The sequence below is a fragment of the Aquila chrysaetos genome, chromosome 13 (genome assembly GCF_900496995.4).
Source record: "Aquila chrysaetos chrysaetos chromosome 13, bAquChr1.4, whole genome shotgun sequence".
Taxonomy (NCBI): Eukaryota; Metazoa; Chordata; class Aves; order Accipitriformes; family Accipitridae; genus Aquila; species Aquila chrysaetos.
Genome location: NC_044016.1, coordinates 3,222,348 through 3,248,669, shown reverse-complemented (window position 1 = coordinate 3,248,669; position 26,322 = coordinate 3,222,348). Strand labels below are relative to the sequence as shown.

Here is a 26,322-nt window from a genome sequence, read left to right as displayed (position 1 = left end):
ATCACTGTGACTGCAATTAATACATGCTAGAAAGCATTAGCCTGTGCTGTCATCTCTAGGCTATACATTAAAGTTCTCTTTGAAATGCGTATGTTCAGCAAGGAGTATCTACTTGATTGTTCACATTTAAAAGGCATGTTTAGCTAACAGTAGCTGCATTTTGTCTTAAAGTGTGCTTAAAAAATAAACTTTAAAATAATTTCATGTTGGACACAAAACCCCTGTACCAGTTGAGGTTACACAAAGAAGGGATGTGTAAGAGTGTGAACACCACCACTACCACCAAAATTACACAGAATGCATTTGAGGAGTCAGAATTCTCTAAACTGCTGAAAAATTATCTGTTAGAGTGAAAGAAAACCTTTCCTTTCAGCACATGCTACTGTTTTCAGCTGCTCCCAACACTGGGAATGTATGAAAATCCTTAGGACTGGCTGGAAAGCTACAAGTCTACTCAGTATTCCCATGTTTCAATGGCGTGGCTGGCAAAGAGTAGAGATCAGTGTTGGTACAATGGATCAATCATCATTTTTAACCTCATTTTCTTAGAGAATTTAGGAAAAAAATCTTTTTGATCAAATTCAAATGAGAAATGCCATATTTGTAACTCACAGCGACAGACACTAAAAGCTCAGTCTATTGACAAAGAAGCGGTTCAGTTCACAATAAAAAGATTTGGAAAAATGCAACATTTGCTTTCTGTTGCTTTGGGGGGGCTTTATGATTTATAAAAATATTAAAGAACCTTAACAACTATTTTAACTTCAATTACAGGAAAATTAATCTATACCTGAAGCCCCTCGCTTCCTCTATGTATAGACATGGTAAGTGCTAAGTTTGTAAATAAAGCATAATTTTCACCCTGTAGTAGCTCATACAGACACATCTATATGTATTTTAGCTGAGCATTTCAAAAGGCTGATTCAAGACAACCCAGCTAGTACTGAAAACACATACAGAACTACAGGATAATTGGACTGAGGCACAAATATTCCCTTTATGTCTCGAGCCATAATGAACACAGTAGCCCTATGAACTAACTGTAATTTTATTTTTCTTTGTTTCAGCTCCTTGCACAATGAATTCCACGAAGTGCATTAAATAGGGCACTTGCAGTGATGTACAAATTATAGGAGTCACTTCACCTCCTACTGCAATGTTATCTTGCTGCCAGATGCACCAGGAATACAGTGCAATAATTTGTGACAGGGAAAGAAGAGCAAAACTTCTAATAACGAGCGTAAATCATTCGCAGTCCACATTTCACAGTTCTGCCCATTAGAAAAACAGGTATCAATGCTGGGACCAAACCTAAACCATCACAAAGCGCTTGAGAACGTATGGTTCCTAGCTATCTCCATCTATCCAATACACGTTATCACCCAGCAGGGGACGTACATATGCAGGAAGCAGTTTGCACGCAAAGCCCCGTGCTGTTCTGCTCACAGGACAAAGCCTTCCCCAAAGCAGTGACTGAGCTTTAAGAGTCATCTTAAGTAGTGGTTTGTTCGCTCTCTCTTGGCTATACTGATGCTTTGGAGATTTCTGACTGTCGCCAGCTGTTTTCTGCAATGAGCCTGACCAAGATGTAGGAAAATCAACACATGCTCAAAGATCAGTCCATAAGCATGTATCCTATTATTGGTCTTACTTAATAATGTAGGAAAATAACTGATCCCATTTCTCCCTCAGAATCAAGAATCATGGCTAAAAAAGGTAACTAATGCTACCAGTTGGTATGCAACACAACTCTGTCCTGACTGTTCTTATCCTATTTACCTACAGAACAAGTACAGGAGAAGATCTGATACCAATCAAGCACTGTCCTGGGAATTGGAACCCAAGAGCTGCAAGACAAATGCTGATCAAAAGATGATGAAGTATTTTCTTTGGCTGCAGCACGTGAACTTCTGTTGGTAGAAAGACACTTGTCTGAACCTGAAAAAAGCTTGTTTCTACAAGACCCTTTTTTTCACTTTGAAGGTTGTCTGCTGCTAAAACTTCCAAGACCAGTGAATACCATATATTCTGGCTTTAAAAATGCCAAAACGTTTATCCATCCCATTTCTGCTGGGGCCGTCAGGAGAGGTTTTCAACCTAATTTCTAACTTAAACCATTGTTGAGTCCCGAGTTTGAGAAGGATTTAACCGTAATTTGCAGAAAAAGAATTGTTTGTGTGTATGTCAAAAACTGCAAGACTTTTTTCCGTGGTCTAGATTTCCCTGCCATTAAACTCAATGATTTCACTTCATTTGACCCAGTCTGGACCTCTCTGCATTTTGGAACATTCCAATAGCTACAGAAGTGGCTAGGTAATAGCTAACAAATAAAATACCAGCCCAGTGTAACTGGAACAAATAAGCTGTGTAGCACAAATGCTCACTGAAAGTCAGCAGAAATCAGAGCTCTGTACAGAGCTCAGGAAGGGCTGGAACAGCAGTCCTGATGTGCAGAATGGCAATTTGTCCACCTGCAGTTTTATAACTCTTCACGTAAAACCAGTAAATCATCTCAGGCCCTTTTTTTTTGGATAGGTTTCCACTAACATTTTACATAACTTGTCTACAAAGAGTAAAGGCTTTATTATTTCCTCTATGACATGAAGCTGAGGAAACATAAACTATTATTATTTATTATTATTATTATTATCATCATCATCATTATTCTTTGTGTTGTTATTAGTATTTAGAGTAGGAGAGGGGAATGTGGAGAGACTGTGAAAGCAATACGTGTTGCCTTCCTATACAAAACATAACGCAAACAAAAGATGTTGACTAAGTTTTGCATGCTAATAAATTTGTTATGACTTCATCCAATTACGGCACATTTAGCAGTTTGTATACCACAATGAAATCTGCAATTATAATTTTTGTGACTTTATGTTCCAGACAAGTTGATGGGATTGCTGCTTAGCAGCTCCTAATCTGGTCTACGTTTTTATGTCCCATATGAAAGTTGTTGCAAATTGCATCTTTCCATTTATTATTTAGAAGACAGGTGCACAGAAAGCAAAGCTGGTGGTGGCAGACCGAGACTTATTAGCCGCTACAAACTGCAACGTATTTATCCTAGAAAAGAAGCCCTATTTTAAGCATAATTTTTGCTAATCAATAAAATCTAGATAATCGGTATTTTCTACGATATATAGGTTTACCATATTCAAACGGTTTGTTGAACAGGCTCTTGTTTTGAGCTGAGAACTTTGGTTAGAAATAGGCATATTATGGGCAATCATCACAGAAATGTACAGTTATGGCTGTGTCACTAAAACTGAATGGGCTCTGCCCATCCCTTAAAGGTATTCTTGCTAGAAAAATGTTGACCTGAGAGCTCTGAGAGCATCATCTCTTGTGCTGGGGTGGATCCCTTTGCTGGCTGACCATCAGGCAGCAAGAGGAGAAATCTAATGGGATCGCAGACTACGGCCTCTGAAGTGAAAACCCAATAGTAACTAATTGTCCTAATCATCATATATTCTGCCTCCCAGAAGTATCTGTTAGGAAACATAAGCTTCACTAGCATTAGTGAGGATGTTGAGGGGTACCTGTGGAGAGGCAACTCTGGTTTGTGAAAAGGATAAAAGGGAAAAAAGCTGAACTGAACCATGGGAAGAATTTAAATGGAGGGACATATCCTTTTGTATCTCCTATCTTAACTGAAAAATAAAAAAAACAACCCACATTAGTCTGTCACTGTCAACAATATTATGCTTCTCTCCTTTAAGTTCCAGCCCACTGTTAGGAGTAGCTCAAATCCACATGGAGACTGCAGGATTATTGGGATGGAGCAGTGCCTACCAGACTATTCATGGAGAAAGCTTATTCATAAGACAAAGTGACTAAGACTAAAACAGCTTACAGAGAGACAGATATGCTGGAAGTTACGACTTCAGTAACACCTTTGGTTCATATTGTTTCAGATATGAGAAAAGGACAAGGCCAATGAAGAGGGAGGCAAATTAATAGCTTTTAAGAGTTGAGAGTGGGAGGACAAGTGACATTTCGATGTGAAGAATGACAGATAAAATGATCCAGACAATTGGGATTACGGAGAACATAATTCCTGTGCCAATCCATACTTTTTTTAAAAAAGCAGTAGCAGCTGGGATCCAAGAAATGAAACAGTAAAACCATTCGCAAATAAAGAAAAATGAGAAGCGTAGCTGAGTGATGAATGACAAGCTAAAGCAGGAAAGCTAAACACCAGGATGTAAAGCTAATGGCAATGTTTTGCAGGAAGACTAACATTCACATTCCCCTTCTGGACCATAGTTGGGACAGAAATTATAATCTGCTGGAAAGCTTCATTCACCCCTCCCATTCCTGCACCCACGAGCTAAATGAATGCGCATGGCTCCAGGACTACCAAACATTGCAGCCCCAGATCTGAATTTGAAAACAACCTCGGAGAAGAATTATTCTGAAATTTCATTGGCTTTCAGGAAGTTGTAAGGCTGAGACAACACAAATACATTTCTAATACAACAGCTGCATTCTCAGAGGGTTTGGGAAATTTTTTAGTGCTATGTAACTAACGTATTGTTTTACAATTACCTTATAAAATTAAAAAAAATTTAAAATTATCTACATTTACAGTAGGTAAATGCCAATTTATCTGGTGAGCAGCACTGCCTGAGTTAACTAAAGCAAGGAAGCAACTGGCATGAATGAGCTCAGACCAATATGAGATACTGCATTGACTCATACTGGACAAGACAGTCTCGTTAAACGCAAGAATTTGAAAATGAGAAGGAAAGAGCAGAAAAAAAAAGATCCTGGAAATTAATTTTCAAACTTTCAAAAAATTAATTCTTATCACAATTCCCAAATATCTTGATGTCTGGGACTTCTGCAAGAGAAATGTCTTCCTGAGAGATATAAAAACATGTAAGGTGGCTGTACCTGTTGCTGCTCAGTTTTAAGAATGGTTATTCCATCTTGTGGCATTTTGAAAACCACTCTGAAATCATTTAATTGGAAAGCAAAAGAAACCAACCCCAAAGTATTCTCATCAAATCTATAAATATCTTGGTTCCTGGAAGAGCTCAAATGCCACCCTGCAGCTCCATCAAACACTGAGACAAGTCATAAATGTCTCTGCCTTTACTTAAATTTAAATAAATAATTCTTGCATGTGGGTAATAGGCTACGTGACTTGAAAAAGGAACCATGCATCTGCATGTGAAGCAAAATTTCATTTGTCTTAAGGCTATGTAGACATATCACCTGCCCCAGATTCGGGTGTTGTACCAAGATGGCTCTTAGTTGTGATTTGCATTAATATACGAGTCTCAAATTTAATTGATTCCTACTTGAATGAAATATGTTACTGCTCAACAAATTGATCTTAATTCTTTTACTATTAAGTATTATAGCAAGTACTGAAGATTACCAAATTACCTAAAACAACTGACAGTAGGCGTGCTACCAAATAGCAGAGAATTCAAGTGAAAGAAAAACTGAGATATATATGGTACCACAAGCTGTTCACTCAGAGAAGGTGCAAGCTAACCCAAGCCAACAAAGAAAGCAGGAGCAATTCATTGGACTATCTGGGATTTTTTAAAGGTTATAGAGTAACATAATTTTTCAGATTGCTATTACGAAGTTTTGCATTCCTTTCACATCTGTGATAAACATCCGGCTTTTAGAGAAGGTATGTAGTATTTAATTAAATATGAAGGTAAATGGGAAATTATATCACAGAGAAAAATTAGTACCAAATCTCCATTATTCAGTGGGAGTAGGAAAGACATGGCCAAAATACTACGAAGTTTTTGTTCCATGGAAAATACTAGAATGTTAAAATTTTTCCTTTCTAATCAGAACTAAAACATACACTCTGAATAGTCTTGGCTTGGAAAAAAGCCATAGAACAATTTGAAATTTGAGACTGTTGTATTCTACGTCTTCAGGTTTTTACTACCTATACAGTATTTCATACCATAATCAGTAATTCAAAATGAACTCTACTGACATAATATGACATTTGAAATATGGTACCTTTATCTCATTTGGGGGGAATGCTTAAGGCACAAACAATTGCGACATCTTTCTCCCAAATGAAGTTGCCCGTTCTTTGTTACGACAACCCAGTTGCAGTGGCCCTGGAATGCCCTTCCTGCTCCGCCTCAGGTCCTCAGTCAAGCTATAACTTTGCTCAGATCATGACTATCAATGTGCTCCCATCCATTGTCTTTGAAAAATGTATAGCAAACTCTCCCTCTCTGCTGACACTGCCATATGTAGAATGGCCCCAATTCAACTTCTCCCTGCTATGTAAGAAAGGACTGTCCCGGGGGACTGAAGCATGCAAATATGAAATAAAAGAAAGTAATAAAAAAGTTGACTAACCTAACCCACCTGAGCTCGGCTCACAGGGATCGATGTCCTCGTCATCGCTCGGACATTCAGCTGAGGCCACCAGGATGTCATCTGTGGTCTGCAAAGAAAATAAAAGTCAAATAGATACATTTTAATTGACTGAACATGTTGTAAGATTCTCACTGGTATTTCTTTTATTGCTCAGATTTATGCAAGGCCCAGAGCATTCCAGACTTAATATGTAATGCCACAGTGACACTCTCCAACTCTGTATTAATGGGACTTTGCTTTTCAATTTGCACTTGTCAGTTTTTAGAAGAACTATGTTAGATATCCAGTGCAGGCAGTTAAACATTTTAATATTTTTCTGTAATAAGAACAGAAAGTAGAAGGATAGGATATGTATATTGGGGCTGCTGGTCTTCCCTCTTTATTTCCAATATCTCTACTATAATATTGCTGACAACACTGAAAGCATTAAAAAACCAAGTCAAAATATTGAACTGCCTGCAGCTGTTAAAACTATCAGAAATGTAGTGATGTTTTCTCCATTAATTGCGCTTGCTTTCTCAGATGTAGAGCCAAAAAAAAAAGGAAAAGAAGCAAACATGACTCTCATTGAGTTGAAAACTATTTAATGAAAAGAAAGTCAAGGAAAGAAAACAATAATAGATATATGCACTGTTAGAAAGTATCATCCTATTTTCTTAAATAAGTGAAAACCTCTTATTTTCTTAAATAAGTGAAGCATTGCCCGAGTGCTGTGTTTAGGTCCAAGGGGTTCTAGGAACATCGGTCCAAAATGAGCTTGCACAGTTCTTTGTATAAAGAAATCAAATAAATCAAGACAAAGGAGGCAAACCAGGGGATGTATGATACAACATGCTATAAAGAAAAGAAAACAGGGATTCCTATCTACTGCTTCTTATCTATCTTCTATATCGTATCTACCACAGTGCACGAACAAGGAGATATTCAATGAAACACTGAGGCAATCAATCTGAACCTGATAAAATGAAATACCTTCTGTTCAAGCCACCTCTGAGAACAGTCATTTAGAAATATAATAAGAACATCCACAGTTATTAGGGGAAATAATAGCAGGGAAATATAAACTGTCATGCTCCTGGTCATTTCTCAAGCAATTACTAATAAGGTTAGGAAGAAGCTTTTCCTATGGGCAAGACGTTTCATAACTGTCCATTTCAAGCTTCTGTTCACCTCACCGAAGGAAATACACGGAGCGAATAAAAAGACTACATCATATTGAAACAAGAGGCTAAGGATACAGCAGGCAAAGAGCCATTCTTGGATTGCTGTATGATACAGATTCCAACGAGGAGATACAACCCATTTCAGTGAATGTCAAACATCATATTTTTTTTTCTGCACGAGTATAGAGAAGGGACATAAAATACATCAAAGTTTTCCTTCATCAGTTTAAGTCGGAACATGTAAAAGTTTTATTTCTGTGCAGTCGGGCCAAAGCCTAACCAATGTTGTTTATCATTATTATTCTAACTGAAGTTTTAAAGCAAAGCATATTACAGTAATAGGCTTTTCTTCGTCACGCTTCAAGAATATTAATGAACGTATGCTTTCAGCACTTCTGTGAAGTAGGAAAGTGATACAGGAATACATTCATTAATATGTGAGGCATAACAAAGAAAAGCCTATTATAATAATATTATATTTTACAGGTAGAAGACTGAGGCATAAGAGAATGAAGTAACTTGCTGAAGGTAATCAAAAAGGCTATAGACAACAGCTATGTTATGTCACAGTTTGATGCCATAATCACAAAAATGATCTTTCCTCATACCTGAGAAAATTTATAGCTGGGGGAAACCACTCTATAAATCTGTAAAGCTGCCAAAATTAGCTGGCAGAGTTGCAATGAGAGTTAAAAAGACCAAAAAAAAGTATCCTAGCTGTCCATTCTTTCTGCCATGTAGAAAAACAAAGTTATAACAAAAGCCAGCTGCAAACATCCTCTTGAATTTCTAACGTCCACTTCTTTTTCCCAGAATACAACCATTTAAGCTTGAAAATCAATATCTTAGTCTCTTTGTGGAAAAGCACCTGTGTTTTTCCCAAAGTACAAAGAAAAAATAAACAACCAGGAACCAATAAAGACTGCACTTAATAAGTTAACTCTGTACTGTAAAAAACACAACGAATAAGTATAAAAAAGTACTAATAAGTACAAAAAAAGGTATCGTGCATCTCTGAAACAGTTTCAGTGAAAACCACAATGTGGTTTGTGGTCAGTGAAACCACAATGTCATATTTTTCCTTCTGCCCATAACACTGGAGAAGACTATACTTTTATGACCTGCAGCCAGAATTCTGAACATTTACCAATTGATCACTGGGGAATTGTACACAAACACCGTTAAACAGAGGGGATCACAGGCATACATAATAGTCATAGCAAGAAATGATGGCCTGTGAGATACACTGGTCTAACTGGAATTTTGTTTAAGGGTGCTTTGGTACACGCATGGATGAGTAACCCTTGTAACTTGAGCAAACTGAGGTGAAATGATCAGATAGATTTATAGAATTATTGCAGTGTCTCTGATTATTCTTGATATAGGATAGTATGGCCAGAGTTTACTTTAAGCAACTCTACTTTTTGTACAGTTCGCAGTGCATTTAAAATTACCAGAAAATAACTGTGGAAAAATCATACACTTTAAGTATCTTAATGTACGAGAGATACTTTGCTCAGTTACCTGTAAGAGGGAGCGTCAAAACTGTCTTTATAAAGTGACACTAATTTCAGTCTACGGAAAGAGTATTCACACTTCTACAAGAACAAAGGGATGTTCTTGACTGATAAAAGTGCATGTATATTATGGGTACAGAAATGAATAGTACCTTAAATAAATGTGAATATAGCACATCAAGAAAGACCTCATTAATGTCTCAGAGTATTAAAGGAAATAATGTATGTTTCAAAGTCAATACTAGATACAAAACTAATTTTGTTGCAAGCAATAAATCAACTATCAGTATTTGAATAAGAAGGGAAGTGGTAAGATGATGTGAAAAATGTCTTCTTCAGAAAAATATGTCAGGAAGAATTCCAGTTTAAGTATCAATTAACAGATGTGTCACAACCTCCCCCTATTCTCCCCTTTCTCCAAACCCAAATACCTCTTTCCCGCTACTCATACATATTTTTATCAGAAAAAAGGCAAAGGAGCTGTGAAAGGCAAGTGAGATGGCAGTGACCCAGCTACAAATGAAAGCCATTGGACTACTTAACACAATTTAAAATAGGATTAGAATTAGCTAAAACGCTAGAGAATACAAAGAATACATAAATTAAGGAAATACTATGGGCCACCTACCAGAGTTCTTTCTCCAGAAGAGCTCTGACTGACAGGAATTTACCTGAACAGAGAGCAGGATTTAGACCTAAGGGTCTCAGACAGCCGTGGGGTACAGATAAATAATGCGAGGCAGAGTAATATGTTTTACTTACTGCACATTATCTTTTCCTCATGCTTTTTAATTTGGATGGGAAGATTTGAAACACATCAGTTCTCCTAAGTGAATTGCAATTGTTGCTAGCACTATGGCTAATTTACAGGACACTGCTTTGAGCATTCTCATTAATCAAGGATTTAAAAGTCAGTGGAAAATCCCTTATTTACAGTGAGTGCCTAATAGGATAACATCCAACTGGTATCATCATAATACACGATCGGATTAGAACGTCTCTTGGGCGAGTTGTTCAAATTCATTTAAGAAGCGATACTTTAGTTGTAAGAGATTAAAAAAAATATTAAAATAGCAGGTGTACAACCTGGAAGGCCAGGCAGAATTTCTTTTGATTGCATCTTCTTTTCTTTGTGTATTTTCAGAGCTTTTCAGATTCGTTCTGCGGATGTGGTTGTATGATTTAAAATGTAGTCCATTGTAATATGTGGCTTCTTAAAAAGTTGGACATCTGTTCACATTTCAGAAAAAGGATGGTAGAAAAAGCTTGCAATTAATGTGCCAATATAAAAAAATGGACAAAAAAAAAATCACATTTTGTAAAGCTAGAATTCACTGCATAATGTCGTTTCTGACAATTATTCATGGGTGTGGCCCCTGCAAGAATAGGTCTTGCGCATCAGTCGGGTCTGCTTGCAAAAATAAGGACTTTGGGATTTGTTCCTCAGCCAAGAGAGTTTAAAATGCCACCAATCTGCCACCTTGCCTGAGGAAGGAAATGGTGACTTTTGCAAGAAAGCTCCTGGCCAGATCAAAAAATGTTGCTCTAGTCATGGCTTAAATACAGTGACAGTCTGTAGCTATGGATAAATATCAAGCTGCCTCCAAGGCTACTACCATGGGTTCAAAACTGGTACCAGCAATTACTGTTGTGCCCTTCTAATAGTGCTCCTGGAATGATATGTCATTAAAAAAAATAATTGCGAATGAACAAACAATACGGGAAAGTAATTTTTTTTTTTAATTATTATTCAGGTTTTGCATGACTAGGCATAAATACATACCATCTTACTCAGTTTTTATGTATGAAGCCTCTTATACCTGAGGGTACCAGAGGAATATGATCTAAAAATTAAATCACCAATCTGAATTGTGCATTCATTAACAGTATAATGGTTCCTGCATATTTTCTCTTGTAGTATTCCACCAGCTCTCCTTTAAATCACAGCACCCTACAGCTAGTCTGAGTATAGTTTATTCCTTTCTTGTTCAATAATATACTTTATCCCATGAGAACTGCAAGTAAATCCAAATTACACAACAGTTAAAAACTAGCAGTCCTAAATTATTGTATGAATTATAAACAGCATAACTGCTTGTGACTAATGTTTAAATTATTTTAGATGAGAACTTCAACTGTGTAATCAAAACTATTCTTATTTATTTGTACAGCTTTGGCACTTAATGATACCAGCCAGGCACTGTAGTGCTTGGTGTTAAAGGCAGCTGGAAGGAAAAAGCTCTGCTCTGAGGAGCTTACAGTTTGATTTCGGACCAGATGCAACAAATGAGCGTGAGAGGGGGGAGCAGAGGACGAGAAGGGTCAAGTGTGGTTGCTACCGGTAAGCGCTAGCGGTTAGGCAGGCTCTGATCTAGCAAATCTTCCAAAATGATGCTCCAAGACGGCAGGCAGGAAGGTCAGGAAGAAAGGAGGCAGAGAAAAGCCAGGCAGGAGCCCGCGACCGGCCAAGGAGATGCTGGGAACAGATGGTGCCTGGAGAGCACTGCCGAGGCTGCAAGCCTCTCCGAGGAAAGTCGGGATATTTAAAACGCCGTGCGGCGAGCGTAGAGGTGAGGACAGCCGGAGCGGCACGGGAAGAGGCAGACAGCACCAACAGCCCGACTGCTAAGGCACAGGAGGAGGGAGCGTGGTTGTGTTGGGAGGGGAAGTAAGAAAGGAAGGGAGAAATTAAGGGTAAGGTCACAGGAGCAAAGGGGATGAGGCGATAAAAGGGGATGGCCAAGATACAAGGGAGTCGATATCAACAGACCTGATTATGTGAAGATTAATGGGTAAGAATTTAATGACTGTTACAAATGACTGTCTGAAAACATACTTTCAGATGTAGGACTAGGAAATTAAACCTCTACTTCTCCTTTTCCCCTCTTCTGAAATGCTCGGTTATTGTCTCTGCTTACATTACTTCATTTTTCCTCCCGAGAAGAAGCTTATTCAAATACTTGCCATTTAGTTGAGAGAGAATCAGCTCCAATGGATATTTAAACACAGAAGTCTCTTCACCTTAGCAGAGGGGTACATATAGCTAGAGCCATGGTATAAACAAAGGCTTTGAAAAACCAACAGATATACACTACTATCTTCTTCATTAGCTGTGGCAAACCTTCCCTTAAAAATGCAGTTTGTGCAATGGTTACAGAAGGGAGCTTAGAGCAGTTATTTTGTACTTTTGCACTGGACACACTAACTTCTGAGGCAGTGAGGGGCTTTCCTAAAACCAACCCCTCGTGTATGTTCCTTTTTTCCCCCGTTTTTCTCTTAAAGGGAGGAATAAAGTAACCTAAACCAATGGGAATGCTGGCAGAAACAAACAGGGTATGAAAAATCACAACAGAATTCATGTAGAAAAAATCAAATTTCATTTTTTGGGATGGGATTAACCGCACAATTTTCTAGCCAAGACTGTGAAATTTAAATTTAATTTTCTGTGTATGAAGCAGATCTCTATGACTGGTTGTTGAGACAGTTGTAGAAAGAAACTTGAATATGTCACATTAATCAGTTGTACTCTTCAGCTAGCTTCTCCCTGGTGTTCATAACCTCCCATTGCATGAGGCAGTTTGCTGAGAAAGATGCAATAGTGATCTAGCAGTAATATCAGCTCTAGATGACATGCCGTTCAGGCAACTGCCTCTAAAGTTGTATTTAACCTGCTATAGGTCAAACAAGTACATGTGCATCAATTACTGCTCGTCCACCCACACACAAAAAGTATTTTCTCGGTGTCGTGCTACTGAAAAATGTTATTTCTGGACATGGATATTAAAATGCTAATATTTCAAGCATATACACAATATTTATTATATCTTTTATTAACTGCTGACATATTATTGCCCTGTAATGTGAAAATACAGTAACTGAAAATCGAAACGTTCTCAAAACTGGCTCTCATCTAATTAATACCATCATGTTATTTCTTGAATCAGTCAGTGTCTGACGCTGGGAGAAAGCAAAAGCCTTGATTAGCAAGTTCCTCTCACAGAAAAAAAAAAAAAAAAAGAAACATCTAGGATATAATAACCAAACACAATAAGGCCTTTCAGTTAATGAAACCAGTGTTGTAGAAATTAAACTCGGAGGTGCAGGTAAAAAGTTCAAGGCAATGCCTCGGATGCCCTGCAGGCCACCTCCAGGCTCTGTCCCCGAATCTCAGCAGTGATGGGAACACAGCTGCCCCACACAGCAAAGCACAACCACCTCACTTCTGGCCTCCACCTCTCTACGTAAAGTACAGAAAGTCTATCTTTCCACGTAACAACCTTACAACCCACAGTATTATTTCCATGCAGAGCAGCCTTTGTATTACTTCGCCAGCTCCCCTCCTCCTTCCAAACATCTAAATTCTCATGGGCAAAATTACCACAAAGAGCGGAAATATATTTGAGAAAAGGATTTATAGTAAAATAATGTCAATAAAACTGCATGGCTTTCCTTTAAGCTCCGAATTTGAAGTTAATTGCTTTGGTCACAGTTTTAGAGCCGTTTATCTCATCTGGAAAAAAGCAGAAGCAGAGCTGAGAAAATCCACATGCTGGCAAAGCTACAACTTTTTACCTGGACAGCTAGCCAGGCAGCACTCTGCATTAATCTATAAAAATAGAAGTATTACTAATTAAAAATAAGTGAATAATCCAGTTCTTTTCCTATCAGGTCATGTCCCTTACCTCCTGCAACACGTGAATAATGTTAGTTTCACAGATGTAGACCAAAACCAATTTCTATATTCATTTCATTTATGAATGTCACTCTTCTTGTCCCCTTGTAAAACTTTTGGGGAGCTGCTGTCTGGAAAATTAACCCACTGTTTTTCTTCCCTCTTTCTCTCCCTGCTGGCCAAGTAATGAAAATGCACACATCACCATCCATGTATTTTTCACTGGCCACTCTTCCATATTTAAAGGCCTATTTTAATTAACACCACACTCACTGTGTAACAGCAGGGGCTATTTTGGACTTCTCTTCTTGAAACAAGCTGATCCCGAACTAGCTGTGGTTCTTAGAAGCAGAAACCACACAGCGATAGAGTATCGAGGATGGGAGTTACCATTTCTCAGTTTTCAGCAGGAGGAGGAAGGTTTATTTTGTGGAGTAATCACTTCGTTACTTGACCCAAGTCTTAAGTTACAGCACAGGGTTTGGTATTTATAAAGGGAACAACCGATGTTACCATGAATGTTGGACTAATGCTTCAAAACGGTGCTGGCCTCAATGAAGGGTGAACTGTGCATCTTTCACACCCTTCACATTAAGGCCAACTCCTGTCATAAAAGCCCGATGACATGTTTTGCATGAGGAGGCATGTCAGCATCATGCACACTTTTGCATTGATAAAGACCTAAATTTGTTTTGCAGCGCCAGAGGAATAGACCAGCATTTGACTTCTTTCCTGAAAACAGCATGACACGGTCTTGCCCACGATTGATGCAGAACTACAGGTACAGTAAAAAGACCAAACTGTTCCCATCCCTCCTGCTGGAGATATTGGGGAGGGGTGCGTGGCTGGCAATAACGAACGTATGAGCTCTGTACCACGTCTACGCTGCTCCCTTTGCCCCCTCCTGCCCCATTCCTCCCTTCTGCAGTGGGGCTGATGGAAATGGGAGCTCATATTCCTGCTTTTGGGAACTGCCGGCTGACCCTGCAGCTTGGTCTGCCCCCCGAGCAATCTGCGGGAGGTGGCAGGCAGAACTAGCCCAATGCTTTCTCACGCGGGAGAAAAAACCCAGGCGAAGAGACACGGCACAGACCTGAACTTTATCCTTGAAAGCAGGTATCGATATGCAACGTGCCAGCGAACAAATCACTGGCACCCAATTGCATAATGCCTAGTATATAACATACACCGTGCCATGGTCATGGCTTGGATGAAGAAAGAAGTAATGTGACAATTCATTCTCATCTAACTTTTAGATTCACAGTGGTGTAACGTTTCTGTTTCCAGAAACCACCTTTTTTTTTTCTTATTTTCACTCTGCAATTACAAATGCATCTGTCATGGGTCATACTGATCAGAAACTGTTCTTTTCTTCAGCTAACCTCTTTCATCCTCATTTCCCCCAGGTAACTAAAATAGCTTGAGAACAAGGGACAGGTAAACTGTCAACTCCTTAAAATTAGTCACTTGTGCTTTCTTTATGAGATTCTCTTCAGAACATCAGTATCCTTCTCTCATACACACCATACTTCATTACAGAACAAGAAAAACAAAATGCAGTTTGATTTTTGTTTTGTTTTTACATTTGCACTAAGCCTAAAATATATGGAATGGAAAGTGAATGATGAAATGCAATCCTATTATTTTCTCCTAGGCAAGAAAATAATTTTGCTTCTAAGTAAGTAAGAGAGAAACATTTCTGGGCATTACGCTTGTATTTTCTGATATAATTTTATTTTTAGCCGTCTCTTTTGCTGAAGTAAACATTTTGGTCTCCATTAATTCTGAACTCACAAAACACAGTGGAGGCTTTTGCTGGTTCTTTTTCTTTTAACCCAGAGACTCTGTGCTTATTAAACTGCAACATTACAACAGTGATAGCAAACCTTTTAATTTATATTTCTGTATTACCAATCACATGTACAGAGATTGCTGAATTTTTGGAATATGAGACTTACTGTGTTTGTATTCATCTCACAAAACTCAGACATAGCATTATTAAAGACTTCAAAAATGACTGTTTGAGCTTTTGGTGGAGAAGTGAGATTGTTTTTAATTGACCATTGGGCTGCTAACATAAACTATTTTTTTGCAACTTAATCACATGGTTGAAGACCATTCTTCACAAAACTTAATAAAATTAGAGAAAAGACTGTAACCGCTTAGTTACTAAAATCTCCCTTATACAGCAAAGTTGAACCACAACTTTGGTTGAACCACAACAAACTTAAGTTGAACCACAGTTCCCTCTTTTTTATACAGTTACAGTACTGCCAGTTTTACTTATGGTGAGTATACGTGACTATTACATTGTGCCACACAAGTATTTTGCTCCACTGATATCCACGGGAATTTTATTACTGGTCTCAAAAGAGAGGAAGGCAAGAAAAACCCTTCGCAAGGAATACTTCCTGCAACCAACATGCAGTCTCTCTTCTTACTCGCCTTATTTTCAGGGTGCAAAAAGCTTTCCTATCTTCTTCCAAAGCATAGAGTACAAAATAATAATTTTATAAGAAATGTAGAAAACTGCATAAACTATCAGACTGCTTTTTAGCCATTTAGGCAAACCAGCCATCTCATCTTGCCCGAGAGAGAGACAAATAAGAGACAGAAGCAGCAAACAGAAAACATGGAATCTTCTATTTAACACTGACCTATCCATACTAAGCCCTTCAAGTTCATTTGAGCACGTCTTTGACTCAAAGCAAATTCATTTAAGTCTGTCAGAGCAGGTAAGCATCTGCTGGTACCCCTCTCCCAACGCTAGTTTTCCTCTCCTCCAGGAAAAATGAGTACCTGTACCACTGCCAACACTTTCCTTCCTTGATTTTCATAATAAAGACTGCAATTTAAAATTTTCACAGGGCTAAGAGTGCACGTTGTTCCCTCCCAGATACTAGCTTCTTGGTCACATTTTATTCCCCAGTATCGACGTGTTACACAGGCTTACCCAAAGCAGACAAAGTAAAATTGAAGCTGGCTTCGCACAAACCTGTCCTTGAAATATGGCCTTTTCAAATATTAAGCAGTTAATGCCACTACTAAAAATTTGCAACATTTCCTTATTGTAATGTTTTAATTTAAAAACTCGAGCAACATTGGCAGGACCGGGGAAAGTACCGAGGAAATAACATATTAGTTTTTCAGGGCAGAGAAATGTCCTACGGAGCTTCGTTCTGCAAGCGCAATTTGTTAATACTAACAAGATTTAGCTACACATGCATTGGAAAGAGACAATGCCTAATTGCCTTTCAATTAAAATAAGAGTTTCATTAAAGCCACTGTTTTGGAGATACAGTTAATTAGATAGTTTCTGAAAGTGTATATTTGTTCCAGAGGTATTTGGGTTTGTTAATGATGCCTTTATTTCATAACTGTCTAACAAAGGGCACTCAAAATTTAGGTGAAAAACACGCTACAGGAAAGCAATGCTCTGCACACTAGGAGATGCTCTAGGTGATTGCTGTGGGAGTGGTACATGCTTCAGATGGCATCATTTCACCTTCAAGAACCTATGTACCATTAATTGTTTTCAGGCTTCAATTTTCTTAAGTAATCACTTTCAACAAAAAGCAGAGAAAGTCTAAACCTCTGTTATTTGGATAAGAAAAGTTTTCTCTCTGTCACTACTTTCGTGCTGTGAATTCAATGCGCATCATAGAATAGTATGATACCTACACTTAGGATTCATTGTTTCCCATTTTGAAGATCTTGTTTCCAATTGCTCTAAGTTTTATCAAATTAGCTATTTAAAGATACATTCCAGCCCCGCTGGTACTTTTTTAAGCCTGGCTGTACCACATCACAAGTCTACATGCACACACACAGACTTTTTAATGAAACAGTTCCATAACTTCTCAGACTAAGTTAAGTAAAAACGGAAGAGAGGAACACAGGCAGAGACATTATTTACAGGCAGACATTGTTTATAACCATGCTGTTAAGCAGGAACCTACCTTTTTTATCACACGTATGAAAATCTACCCATGGGCAGATTGTCAGCCTAAGAAAAACTGCAGCTCACACAGGAGGTCATTTGGGTATGGGACCTAAAAATACGGTCTTGCTTCAGAGGGCACGTAGTGGTTTTCCAGTACCAAAGAGAGGAACTGAGACCTGGGAGACAATTTCTCCTGCACTGTCCGTACTGCTGCTGGTGGCATTTGGACAGGGAAGAGGAGTAGGCCAGACTTGAGTAGGAAGGAGAGGGAAATCAGGCTCAGAACGATGGCAAGATGGGATACTGAGATGAAGGGCCAAAAACATGTGAAAGGTAACTGCGATAAGCTGCTGGAGGATTTGGGAAGAGAAATGAAACACTGTGCTTACTGTAAGGCTGGGGGCGGGGACACACACCATCCCAAAGGGAAGAGAGGATGGGGGGACAAACAGTTACAGTAAATCAGCAAAGTGGCACATCGGCAGCTAAAAAGAACAACGGGCATGGGGAGGCTTGGGATAAGGACAAAGGATGCTGGACCAGCCATTGGCAGGAAGAATTACCAGTTTGTAGCCATCAGAACAGGCACAAGATTTCAGCTTTCCATCCACTGTCAGCAGTTATCTGCTAATCACTCTAGCGAAGAATTCAACTTTTCTGGTCCGCGAGGATCCATCATCTTAAAGGACATGAGTCTAAGACTCCCACTAATCGTTGTTGTCTCAGCCTCAGAGATCTGCAAGGTGGATCCACAGGCTCCAGCTGTGCCAGCTGTTTGCTTCGGGGCGTCAATTTGATAGTGCATTGTGGAATACGTTTCTGCTGTTTGTTTTTAAAGCAACTGGGAAAGCCACATGCAAAACATTTGATTTGGAAAATTTTAAGTGTGAAAGGGAACGAACACCCAACAATTAGGGGATGCCAGAACTCGAGTCTGACATGAAGCCTTAATTCACGCGCCTTGTGCCTGCACAATCTGATGCCATCTTTAATAACATGCTGGTACAGATTAATAACAACATATTTGAATGTCAGCTGGTATAAAGCTATACAGTTCCAGAGAAACAAAATGTTCACACTTCAGCTGTGTATTTGGCCCATCATCTCCTGTGATATCGTTCAAAACTGAAAGCCCAAACCCATAGGGAGTTCTCTTAAACTTGAATGTGCTTAAGGCTACGTACTAATCGCTGTTCTGACTGCAACATGGCACGCTTCTGAGACATACTCCAAAGACATTTCTGTTGTGAGGTAATCATTTTAACTTAGTTTTTTTGGATTAAGTCACATAAAGTCTGATGCTTCACCTTCATTATTACATTACAAGCAATTACTAGGAGTATGGCAGAGAATTTAAAATAGAATGCAAAGTGAGAAATTAACCATCCATGCACACCCCAGTTATTCAGTATGGCATTATGTTTTGATGAGGCCTTTCCATTCTCTGGCAGGAGTCTATAAATTATCTTTTAAAATTTCTTTTCATAACACCTTATAATTTTATTCGTTGAAATACAGCACAAAAGCAAGGAAATTTCAGTTGATTGGAGTGCACACAGAAAGATAGTGTAAGGTTCCTCTTTAAAACTAAAAAGGATTTTGTAAGACCCAGGCTCAAACTCCGATGGGAGTCTAGAAAAAGTTCTTGTTGGTGCAACTAAGACGTTCAGTTGGCTCCCTAAATAGGCATGCTATGTCAGGAAAGGCTATAATTAAACTGCCTGAGTCTGCCAGTCTTGTCTATATGGGGATGTTATTGCGATAAAAATGAAGTTAATTAAAACTGGTATAACTCCCAGGTGGATAAATTTATGCTGGGGAAAAAGACCAGATGTTTTCTGTGCAGCTTTGGAGGGCAGTGTAAGCTACCTCCAGCCAGCCCATGGTTTTCCTCTGTCCATCCATAGGAGGAGTTGAAGCGGACAGACTGCACTGGTTCATCTATACTCGTGTAACGGCAGCAACACGATGTGTCAGACCCTTTACGGGGGCAAACCGTTACACTCACGCTGACATGCTCGATGTATCTGACTGCATAGCGTTCTCCACCACACCTCAACTCCTCAGATTTAGCTCTCTTCCCTCTAACAGCTACGTACTGCTGTCAGGAGAGCAACTGCACAACCAAAACAATGCAGACCAACGTATGAAAAAAATCTGAATTAAATAAGACTATTTCAGTCCTTCTCCCGCTAGTTCAACATCAAGCATCCAGACAGTTTGTCATTGTCAGCACGCCCTGAGTTCCTCATGTTGGACAGCCTCCGAAGGGTCATGTTCAAGACGCCTAAGCTTTTATGAGTCTGAGGAACCTTCAATAATGTCTCTTTCCCTTTGGCAGTGTAGCACAGCACCTTAGTACCGGGAGCTGTTTTTTCCTTTCTTCCCTCCTTCTTTTTTTCAAACATCTTTACAAAAATGTGTAACCACTAGATTCTCCAGATTTCTTAGATTCCCCAGATTTCTTAGATCTGAACAAAGCTATAAAACTACCTTCACACATTGCCCATCATTGATTTCTCACGTCTTTAGTATTCTTTGGTCTTCCACAAGGGACCCAACCTCCTCCTCCACTGCTGTTCTCCTGAGGTCTGTCCTTTGGAGCGTGGGACCCCTCTCTTCCTTCTAATATCACTCTAAGATCCATTTTTTATAACCTCTGCTCACCTTTGTCTCCCTGCTGAAAGACTTCTAATTAGCCTGCTTGGATGATCAAAGTCCTCTGTTGCCCTCAGTGCTCTACCTTTTGCAGTCACCGTTCAGACTTCACTGACTGCGTCACTCTAGGACCCTGGGTGAAATTATTTCATCTGTTGCTCTCTGTTCATCATAATGGTAACGGAGTAATACTCTTCACTTAACGTTACCCATGTATCATGAACTTTAATATCCGTAATAAACTTCAACACAGAGGAACAGATTTTGAGCTGCTTGGAAGGGACAGGAGTGCAGGAGCTGCCTGCAAAGCACTGTTCAACCCCTCTCCTCCTGGATCAGCTCTCAAGGAGAAAAAATAGTCCTCAGACACATACGAATGTTTTACGCTACGACACCAAACAGGTGAGTACTCCTTGGCTGCTCTGTGATGCACCCTTTGCCATTCGGGGCATCCCTTGCTAGTTTTATCCAACAGCACAAAGCAGGAATTGGAAGCCAGAATCTGGCCATAAAAATATTACATATATGCAAGTTGTATTATTAGGGTCCCTCAAGAAAGCTGATGTGTATGCAACGCTGTATTTCAGTGCTTTGAGTCAAAACGCTCCTAATAAGCAGAGACACAACCTACATCACAATGTGCAGCAATGTGAAATAGGAGAAATAACAACTCTGAAGCCTTATTTTGATTGATTTTTACAGAACATTAATGTAACATCTGAGCACTCAGACGAAGAGAAGGAAAAACTCCGCAAGTTAGGTGAGACCGCCCACAGAGAATTTCTTCACCTGATCACACCAATTTGCAGGGATTAATTGTATAGAAGGAGCCACACAATGTTGAATTTCATGATAAATGGACACTATGACAGCAAACGATTTCCCCTAATGTTCCATTATGCTTCTCAACATTTGAAATTTAATTACTTGGAAAAAAAAAAATAAAAATGCCAAAGCCATCAATACCCTCACCGTTACACAGTGTTTTCAACTTGAGAAGGCATTTTGTTTCACGGTAAAGAAAACTTCAGGTGTGAACCCAAGGGAGGCAGATCTCAGACATTATGACAATGTTGCTATAGCAATTATTTGTGGGAACGTGCTTCAGTCGCATTTTAGCTCTCAAGCCTACTGCTCAGCTCATGCATGCTGTTCATAACCAAAATATAAACTGCCTGATGCTTACCGTATCCTAATAAAATTTGTAAATTACTTATAGTGATGTACTTCCAATAACTAGGAATGGAAGAATAGGTTTTGTTACTAATATTTAATCATGTTCAGAAAACCCCTTTATATCTATGCATTCAGTTATATATTTCAACTGCTCTTTTCCATGAAGTCAAAGTTATACAAATATATTCTAAAAGCAACCAATTAAATTTTCTGAATTATGGTGCATAATACATTATTCAAATGGGGTCTGCTTTGAATAGCGGTGATTTAAGATCAGATTAATATTTGGAAGCAAAGGAAGAAAAACTTAGATCGAGATAAAATTTTATAACCATTCAGCATAAACGAGGGGTGTGAAAATGCAATGTTCAAGTATTCTCAAAAGCCCAAGCAGCAGATAAAGCAGAAATATCTGAATCACCCTTGCATGTATTTTGTCCATTTAATAATACTTCACTGCTCAGCTAAACGAAATTTTCCTGACTACATTGATTAAAAATAAATGCAATTGTGCAATGCTTGTGATATTAATGGGCAGCTTCAGGCCTCAAATCAAAACCTCAGAGCCGAAGTATCCCAGACTTTGGGAGGGTTTAGGCTGGAAGCTAGTTCAGTCTAGCAAAGCAATCTGCGAACATAAAACTCACAGACAACGGACAAACTACCTCCACAGACCAGATCCTCTGGGGTGCTCAAGTCGTATACTCAGCCAGCTAGAAGCACTTTCTTCAACCTACTGTTCTTTAATTCCCCAATTAATTTTATTAATTGATCACATACTTTTAAAACTGCTTCAGCAGAACAGGATGGGTCCTAGGAGTGCATAATGCTTGATTTCACAGCGAAGTCTTTGGTAATGAAAGATCCATAGTGGTACAAAGCGAGTGCCCTACATAAAACGAGGCCGCAGAGGACCTGGCTATGCTCTGCATTTGCTTACCAAAATGACAAAGCTTCTCGCTAAACTCTGTCAGATACGCAGTGAGGCAGCTCCTTAACGTTTCCTTCCCAGTATCTGCAGCCTATCGACTTAATATACACATATTTCAGCATGTCTTAATATTTTGCTTCAGCATAATGAAAACGTTACAGCCTCCCTCCTTTGTTCTTTCCAGCCTTTTTCGGCAGCGTCTGAATTAAAGTAGGTATAAAATATCTACTTATGCAAATTACACTCAGATATTTGGGGGGATGAAAATCCTAGAAAAGAACTATGTATAAGTGAGTGCTCTCTGAGCAAAGCAATCATTTATCTTTGGGTTTTTTTGTCTCGAAATAAAATCCACGAGCCCTGTTCAACACATGAAAGTCATACTTCTTAACCTCATCTATCAATGTGTGGAGTAGGCTAGCCACTCCCTGTAGTATTTTTATAGGTAATAGAGCAAAGCCATTTTCTAAAACGCACTTGACACATGCTAATGCTCAGTCTGGAAGTACCTGCTTTGTTTTCAGAGCATACAGGCTGTCCTGTCAACCCTTGGCTTTTTTATTAAATTTTTTTAAACTCTAAAAAATAAAACAAGTGGTAACTGATACTAAAAATTAGCAGTTATGTACAGAGCTCCTCTTTCGCTTCCCTACCCAGATGAGGAGAGGACAAGGTTGACAGTTTAAAGTACAATTCTCTTGATAGGTGACAGAAATATGGACATCTACACAGTCCCAGGGGCTTTACTGACTGGGGAAAAGACGTCTAGGAAACCCGTCTGTAACTCCCACCCCATAATATGGGGGACACCCTGACACTGAATGATTCCTTCTTCTCCTGCAATCTTGAAACTCGGCTCCTGTTTTCTTTATTAGCCACAATACCAGGTAGCTGTAATGCTGTAGACCCAAGCAAAAGCCTGCTGTCATGCCCTCTCCTATCCTGCCATTTACTTGTAAACACCCAAAATCTCCAAATGCCCCCAGTCCTAGCTTTTTAAAACAACACAGAACTCAAAATCTTTGTTTCCCAGGATGGCAATGGGAAATACACGTTTTCCATTAGATGGCTGCTATTTTCCTAATTCGTATGGGTTTTATCACTGGAAAAACAAAGGAAATGAAAGCCTTCCTTGCAGTCTGAAATCCTTTTTTGGTTAAGGGTTTCCATCAGGAGAAACGATCGCCTTAGCATGCATAGCTCCGCACCTGCAGCTTTATGCGACAGCTTCCCATTAAACCAGCAGGACAGAGAGCGAATGACCGGTTTCTTCCCCCTAAAACCTTCCGCACCCACGGCTCAGTTTTGATTGAACGTCATGATGGCTTTACGTGGAAGGCACCTCAAGGAAAAGGTGGACACTAAGCCACCATGAAGGGAGGGGTGGCTGATAGTCTCCAAATGGGTATTCAGAGAGGAACAAGAATTTTGCTTCCTAAAGGCAGGACAGGGGTCCCAGCCAGCGGTTCCCATCTGCTATTGAGCAGAAAGCACAGCAGCATCGCTCCACCGCACCTACTGCCATCCCTCCTCCGTGACCGGGTGTTTCTTCAGCTTAACGGCGCACGGTGAACGCCGGCAGGCAGGATGTTTTCAGTTATTCTGCTCCGAAAGTTAAATCTGCCATTATAAGAATATGCTAATAGCTAAACCTCAGCTGTACGTGTCAATTTGTACTTTGGGAAGGCTGTTATCCCCTGCATCAATCTAACAGCAGCAGACTGAGCGTTAGGCGGTTCTCATGGACACAAAAAATGTACATACAGCAAATGCCACCACTGCAGAATGCCGCAAATCAGGAGTTCTGGAAATGCCGGAGCGAAGCCTCCAAGAGGTGATTATAATCCCCAGATGCTGACTTGGAGATGGCAGACTTCTCGCAACGGCATATGCAATTATAGCGAGCACTTGCAAAATTTATTCTCCATTAAACATGTAGCGTAAGTATCAATAAAGATCGTTTGTCTTCTTTTCCTTTACTACCGATCTGACCTTGTTGTTAATAAAAGAAAGAAATAGCTTTTTTTCATCAATATAGGAACACATGTAGATTGATATTTATCACTACACGGTCTGCTTAGAGCCCTTCTAGTTTTCTTTGAAGGATCACAAATTATTCACAACACAGTGGGGTTTCTTCAGTGATCACATCAGATGCATTTTATACAACATCCTTGTTTTTGTATCCGATATCAAACCCTATAAACCACATCATTTTATGGGGAACCTGAAATTGGATTCCTCTGCAAAAGAACATTTCCTCCCTCGACTGTCTGCAGCACTTTATAAAATATTTATTGATAGGATGCCTAAAAATACACATAGGCCAGCACAGCTTTAAGATGGATAACTATTTAGCAGCCATAGACTAGACTTCACACCACAGGGTTCTTATTAGGCATAGTTGCCTAGAAATCACACTTATTTTCTGACATATGATTATAAATATTTTAATTTAAAATGAATAATTCAGCTCACTGAACAGATAAAATTATATAATTCTTACTTCTTCAAGGTTCCCCAGCAAAAGCTGTGCTCCAAAAACATATGGAGGACCCAGGTGAACAAGTCTGTGTCTTTCTGCCTATTTCTCTTTTATCTGAAAACAGAATTTAATTACTCTTTTTGTGACACACATCACATATTCCTGGTCGAGCTTCAGCACGAACTGCAGAGATGCCGTTTTGGGCCAGGCATTTCCCGGTGTGACTTTGTGTGATGCTGAAAACTCCCATCCCCTGAAACCCTCTGGGCTTGGCTGCCTGCATATGAATGAGCCGGGGCTCTTCTCCGTAATGCAAATGGCAAGGCAGCCCTCTTTCTTGGCTAATGAAGGCAAACGTTTCCACTGCTCGGAGATGCACAGCTTCCCCAGGGAAATGTGGCACCGGGTTTTGCACCAGCAACGGGGACAGGCAGAGGCATGCACAGCCACTGTCCCACCCCAGTTACTTTCTGACCAGCCCCAGCCACGACCACGTTGGGTGCGTTTCCAGCGAAACACCAAGAAATCACCTGCTGCTTCCACGCGGTTTGGTCCAACTGGCTTCCACAAGTGCAGGTGGCAAACAAGAGCTGGCACTTGGACACCAGGACGAGAGAAGAGGGCACTGTCAGCAATGCGCCCTCTCCGCCGCAAGCGCCTGCTATTTGGGAACCTTTGCTTCCAGAAGTGGGATTGCAACAATTCCTACTTCTTCTATTATGGATGCTGAGGGGTTCATCCTACTCCGTTACTTATTAAAGTAACAAAACCCTTACCTTTCCATTATTGTACCTTATTTATTTTTTTTAAGGTAATTAATTCCCCTGTGATGCAGGGATCCCTTCCAAGCACTCAGGTTTTCCACTCTCCGTGGGGTTCATACAAAACACACCGAAGTACCACCTATTACTTATAAGACTGCAGTAGGCTGAGTCTGGCTCTGCAGGGTTTCTTAGGCTGTACTGTACTTTCCAGAAAACATGCTCCGTATGTTAAAGACACACCTTAACATTACACAACACACCCAACCCGAGCCCGCCTGCAATTAATTCGCTAGAATATTTTATTCACAAGCACATCTGTTGCAGCATATTTCACCATATTCAAGGGACTAGATAAAAGCCCCTTGTCCACTGTCTGTAGGCATAGAATGCATCCACCTCGTGCAAAACAACAGCATTGCTTTCCCAAAAGCAACGGCTGGAGGAACTGAATACTACTGAGAATTTCTGCTTGATGAGTACAGCAATCTTAATTGAGATTTAATGTTTACTTTACCTGGTTAAGCACAGAGCAAACACCAGAGAAATTATTGTGAAACAAAAAAAAAATTGTTCAAAAGCTAATTAACAGTGGTTGAAACTTGCTCTCTTCAAACAATAACCTGCCCAAGCAACGAGCA

General features: G+C 39.6%; 1 protein-coding gene across 35 annotated transcripts in view; it reads right to left on the bottom strand.

The window, feature by feature from the left end:
• Positions 1 to 26,322, bottom strand: part of NRXN1 (neurexin 1) — a 724,516-nt gene that overhangs the window by 13,887 nt on the left and 684,307 nt on the right. For 23 of the 35 annotated variants that reach the window (XM_030035075.2, XM_030035093.2, XM_030035081.2 and 20 more), the window contains one exon: positions 6,355 to 6,442. In XM_030035075.2, the coding sequence (XP_029890935.1) occupies positions 6,355 to 6,442 (88 nt within the window). The remainder of the gene's footprint in view (positions 1 to 6,354; positions 6,443 to 26,322) is intronic. The other 12 variants (XM_030035076.2, XM_030035084.2, XM_030035119.1 and 9 more) reach the window with 1 other exon arrangement.